The 6,135-nt window shown below is 36.8% G+C and overlaps 1 protein-coding gene across 2 annotated transcripts in view; it reads left to right on the forward strand.

Annotated features, from left to right (window-relative positions):
• ACSS3 (acyl-CoA synthetase short chain family member 3) overlaps positions 1–6,135 on the forward strand; it is a 156,084-nt gene that overhangs the window by 28,556 nt on the left and 121,393 nt on the right. For both annotated transcript variants that reach the window (XM_011374866.2, XM_011374858.2), the window contains exon 2: positions 2,313–2,457. In XM_011374866.2, coding sequence (XP_011373168.1) covers positions 2,313–2,457 — 145 coding nt within the window. The remainder of the gene's footprint in view (positions 1–2,312; positions 2,458–6,135) is intronic.

A 6,135-nucleotide genomic window follows, 5' to 3' on the forward strand; every position in this document is an offset into this window, starting at 1 on the left:
CTCTGGAATTTAGAAACTGTCAATTAGTATTTTTATTTTCATAATAATGTTATTTGGGTAAGTTCAAGAAGAATCTGTTTTCCTTTACTGCACCTTCTGTGGCTAAAATTCTATTACAGAAAATTATCCTTACTCAGGGAATCTCTCTTGAACTTCATACTGACCAGGGAACTCATTTCACCAGTCAGGTGATTCAACAGATCTATGATGTCTGGCTGGTTCTACAATACTTTCACTGTGCCTACTACCTTCAGTTCCTTGGTTCAGTCAAACTCATTATCATAAACCATGACCTGTGCCCCATTAGGATTTATTTTCACTTGCACTTGGCAGAAAAACCTGTGGGAAGATTGCTTAAACCTGTATCTACTTGGAAGTTATTGCAGAGTCGGATTATTGGTTATCCCTATTTTGTTATGCAGTCATCAGAGACTCAACCTTGGTCATCACCCTTAAATTAACATCACAGATTAAAGCAATAATTACCAAGTAATGTCTCTGACAATGAAGGAATAAGATTTTTTTTGAGAATTTTATTTCCATAGTGGGGTGTTGGTGCAAATGAATATATGGTCAGAAATTTATCTAAAACTTTATGAGATATTGCTGAATCTATCACCAAAGCCATAGCTGCTCAAGAAAATTTCAAATTCAGTTGCTCAAATTGTTTTGGATAACTGAAATGCTTTTGACTATATTCTAGCAGAACAAGGTGATGTCTGTGCTATCACTAATACACCTGTGTACTTGGATAAATGCTTCAGGATTGGTTGCAACATAATTGAACAAAATTGGAAAACAAGGTCACTGATTATAAGTGCCTCTAGAAAGTTATTGGTCTTTTGACCCATTTAGTTGGTCACCCTGAGGGACAGCCTCATGGTTTAGAAATATTCTACAATTTGAAAGTAGTGTCATGTTTGTGGTTTTAGGAATAATTCCTAAACTCTACATCTACTGTTTTTCACAATGCTATAAGAACTCCACAAGAATAATGGTAGCACAATGTTTTGAATTGTTTTCTAATACATATAAGACTTTAGATGAACAATGAAAAGACAAAATTAAAAATGATTTGAATACTAATGCTGAACTTTGCTAACTTTTGTTTATTTCATAGGATTGAGCAACAAGCCTTCCTTTGTTTTGGCTGCTCAAATGTGGCCTAAAGGCTCCCAAGAAAAACATTTTCCCTCCTACATGGGACATGACATACCAGGAATGAGCCTTCCTGGTGGCAGGAAGGGTCACAATGTGAACACATGAGAAAATTGAGAAAGTCCGCTCCAATGCTTTCTCAAAAAAATCTTGACCAAAAGGGGGAAATGTGAAAATTGACATACGTGGAGCCATTTTAAAATGTAGCCGGGGAAGCCATGACAGAGGAAGTGCTTTGCATGTCCTGTTTTCTTTCTGAGTCTTTGAACTGGGCTAACCCACCAGCATTCCAAGAACTTAACAAGAATGAGAATTTCTTTTTGACAAGACTAATAAGAATGAACTTTTAACTAATGATCACTGCCTGACCAATCAATGAAGTACATATCTAGCTTCGATTGTCAGTACCAATGAACTCTTCTTAAAAATAACTTACCTCATCTTCCTCCTTTTTATTGTAAAAACCCTGATTCCCTCTCATGTAATCCAGACACTATTCGGATGTCTGCCTAAATCTGTTTACCATGAAAATCACAATTCTTGGATCCTAAGTAAACACGTTTGCCTTTTGAACTGGTTCTTGTTTTTGACGCTGACAGTATGGGCTGTGGGTTGGAGGCATGCTGAAAATGATTATAGTTTTGGACATATTATTTTTTCCAAGTAGAGATGTCCAGCAGGCTATTGACTAGAAGGATATGGAACTCAGAAGAGAGATTGAGGCAAAAGCTAAAGCTAGAGGTTGAAACCATAGGAGTGTATAGGTCGTTTAGAGAATATATGTAGAGTGAGCAAAAGAATGCCTAATGCATCTGCGCTGCACTTATATACAATTCATTTCATCCATGTAAAGTAGGTTATTTCATTGCTTTATACTCTAGTTTCATCCTAAGCAATGAAATCCACAAAGTTGTCACCTTGAAGTGTAAGGTAATTTTTAGTGCACATCAAAATAAATACATATTTATTGAAATAAAAATGTCTCTTCTGTACCACCTTACATATCTAGTTTGTAGCTATCATTACTCGGTGTAACATACACAGGGGAGCGCTATTTTAAGGGCAGGTCTGCCAAACTAGAAATATAGAAACCTAGGCAAGCAACAATAGCTTTTGAAAGAGTCATTCACTTTTACTTTCCAATTGTTTTTCAGGTTTGTGGAAGGAATGCTTAACATTTGTTATAATGCCATTGATCGTCATATTGAAAATGGTAAGGGAGATAAGATTGCTATCATCTATGACAGTCCTGTTACAAATACTAAAGCAACTATTACCTATAAAGAAGTCCTGGAGCAGGTAATATCACAAATTTTCTATATATGTTATTCAGAAATCATACAGAAATTTTTTAAATAACATACTCTATCACTGTATAACCTTTAGTTCTCTAAATTTGTTGACATTACGGTATTTTTCTTTCGATGTGCATTGGAAATAGTGATGTGTTCACTCATTTAAAGTGTTTTTATCCCTTAAATTTATATTTTACAGTACTAGAAAATACTCATGTTAGAGGGAGAGGTTAGCAGATCTCTGTGTTTATTTCAATCCTTTCTGGCCTTTCTTTTCCATCAACATTGCCTTCACCTTCATCTGGCCATTCTACATTTAGATCTTGTACTATTGAAGCAGTTTTCCAACTTCCCTATTACAAGGCCTGCTCCTGTCAGATCATCACCTAAACTGACACCATAATTTTCTTTCTTAGGAACAACATATTTCTTTACCCCATTTAAAATGTTTTTCCTTAACAAATTACTGTTATTCAGAGAGTCAAATCTGGACTCCTGCGATGTTTGAGACATTTGGGATTCTGATCACTGTGTCCCTCCAAGCTTTATTTCCCAGTGTTCTTTGCCATGAACACAACTATTTTTTTCACTCTGAGTGTCCCGTCACTCCCTCTGACCATCCTGGCCCTTTAGAGCTCTTTGCCCATGCTGTTCCTTTTCCTTATTTGCTCTTTTTTAGTTTTTTCCCATGTGTGTGGTTCCTAGGTGAATTCATGATATCGACAGATGAATTACGAGATTTGCCTTGAACATTAAGGTAGAAATGAGGTTTCAGAAGCAATTATAAAAGTATTTCAGTATTGTAGACTATGGGAGAGTTATTCTAGCTCTGCAGGGGCATTTATTTATATCTGATTTAAAGGGGGAATAATTGTGTAGGCCAGGGTTCCTCAACTTTGATGTAATCTAGAGACTTCTTTGTTGTGAAATGCTGGAATGTATGTTGCAGGATGTTTGGAAGCATTCCTGCTCTCTACCCCTCCCCCAGCTGTGATAACTAAAAATGTCTTCAAATACTGCTAAATGTACCTTGGGTGGCAAAGTCACCACTAGTTGAGAACTACTTGCTAAGCAGAGTCTGTCATACTAGGGTTTGGAATTATTTGCTTTTAAATTAAATTTGCTTTTGAATTGCATTTTCTTCTTTTGCTTATTTTAAAACCTATTTAGGGTTTCTATTTGATTTTTAGAAAGTTTGTTTCTATTTGGTTTTTAGAAAGTTTGTTGCCCGATTCTCTGAAATTCTATCCTTTTGCATCAGCAATGTTCCTGTTTAGCCTTCTAAGATAATTCAGGCAACTGAGACAAAAACGGTTAACCCCCTAATCCTGAATGTTTGCAAATAATCGAGAGAGAAAATTTAGGCCAGTTTTGCTCTGGCTGGGTGACAAATCCCAGTTTCAGCTGACTTAAACGTAAGAGGAATTTATGAAAAGAGAAGACTGAAGAACCAGGCTCAGAAAAAAAGGCATACCCCAAGGAAGAATGGGCAGTGATGAAGAGTTAAGGAGAACCCACAAATTGTCTAGTAACCAGACTTGCCAATTTGACTCAGTCTCCTTCTAGATTGGCAGAGAATGAACATCTAATTGCCTAAATTTAGGTTACATGCCTAAAGTACCAGGCAGTGGGGAGAAAATGCCTGATCCTCTCTGGATTTCATAGTAGGAATTGGGGCCCGACTTCTCTCTAGGACTCATCCTAGGGGAACTGCAATCTCATAAGAAGGAAGTTCAGATGCTGGACAGCCCAAGACAGCGCAAAACAAAACAATGCCACAAATATACTTTTGGGTACTTTATATTGGTCTGTAAGTGGGAAATGTGTATTTTCATGAATTATACAGAGACAGAGCTCACATTGGGCCTGAGTGGGATAGGCACTTGGTTACCAAATGATTTTGTTATTCATATGAGGCCTTGTTTTATTTTCTTAATAACCTGTTATGTTCCATGTTTTATTTTAGGTTTGCATTTTCAGCTTTTAGATGAGATTTAGTTTTTGATTAAAACCTTGTTCTTATTACTTAGGCATATTGTTACACCCTCATTTTATTAATATCAAGGCCTAAGAGACTGGTAAATTTTAATTGGTATACAGATTCGGAAGCTTATTTATATAATATAAAAATGTTATCTATAACAACATATTGAATGTGATTCATAACCGAACATCAGAGTTGAAGAAAAAGCTTTAGAGAAACCTAAAATCAGAAGAGTTAAATAATAGTGGTGGTTCTTCTCATTTGTTTTCTTTTTGATCAGTTACATAAGTATTTATGATAAATACACATCCACATTTTGCTTAAAAGTTTTTTTTGCTAACTCATCTTGATTTTCTTCAGTCTAGACTTTTAGACCCTGTTGAGGTTTGTACTGGTTCATTGGTGTCAGTTTAGCCTGTCATCAAAGTACTTAGAAGGTCTGTTTCCCTCACCTGCTTATGGCGTCGGATTCCCCAGGCTTTTCTTCTCTAAAGCACTAAAGGAAGAACTGTTAGGAAAGAAGGAGTCATTGTGCCCCACTTTGATTACCAGCTTCTGGTTCCCTGTGGCCTTTATTTTATTAGGTAGAAAAGAAACAGAAAGATTTAATGAGTAATGCCACTGCGAACAAACAAAAGGAAGTGCCTTTGTACTTTACTTGCTTTAATCTCCCTGGTCTCCTTTCTACTGGGAGTTTCTGGCTAGGTAAAACTTAAGTTAGTTAGCATTTCTTATTTAATTAGTGAACCAACAATTTTAGGCTAAATTGTTTCAGTGACATGAAGGATCTAAAGATTTTATAGGATGATTCAGAAGTACAGCTTTTCCGAAATTGTCGTCTTTGATATAGATCTGATCATTTAAACAACCCTTTAAGATTTTTGTGGACATTTGAGCCTGATTTGAGATCTGTCATTCATTCAACAAATATTTATTTTGTATGCCAAACCCTGTTAGGAGCAAAGAGATACAGGTAGAAGGAATGTAGAAGGGCCCATTCCCTGTTTTTAAGGAGCTAAAAAAGACATGTAACTGTTACGGAACAGAAAGAGTTTGCCCACCTAGCAATAGTAGAGCCAAACATTAAATACTGAGAATTGTAGTGGAGAAATATTGGCTATTTCATTGATGAATGGCGCCATCCAGGAGAATGGGAAACCAATGCTTTAAAGACCCGACTCCCCAGTGGCATGTAGGTTACAGGTTATATAGGGCAAAATTATAAGACACTGTGGGTTAGGTGTTCAGGGTCGTGTTAGGAGCTGATTGGTCAGAGGTAAAATAAGAGGTAAGGGTAATGAATTATTTCTTCAGGTCCTGAGGACATCTCTGAGGTCCTTCCTGGTATCCCTCTGACTAGTCTCATGGGAAAGTAGCCAGGGGATCATTCCACCTTAGGAACTGAAACATAACTTAGGTCAAGATGTTATCTTTGGCCTGCCAGAGGTCTGGACCATGTGACCATTAGTCAAGTCTGGGCTACTGTCTCCTGTTGCCTTAGGGTTTGTTGATTATCTGGGGGAAAGGCTGAATCTCAGATATGTATATAGAGAGATGATTTCTAGAGCTGAGATTTAATTTAATCATAAGGACTCTCGGTTTCATAACTGTAGTAAAGGTGAAAAGGAATTTTCACTCAAAAGGCTAATCAGCTCTTTGTTCTGCTTCTGTAGATATGCTTGCTGCATAGGCTGTACT

This window comes from Pteropus vampyrus, unplaced genomic scaffold, assembly GCF_000151845.1.
Source record: "Pteropus vampyrus isolate Shadow unplaced genomic scaffold, Pvam_2.0 Scaffold9, whole genome shotgun sequence".
Taxonomy (NCBI): domain Eukaryota; kingdom Metazoa; phylum Chordata; class Mammalia; order Chiroptera; family Pteropodidae; genus Pteropus; species Pteropus vampyrus.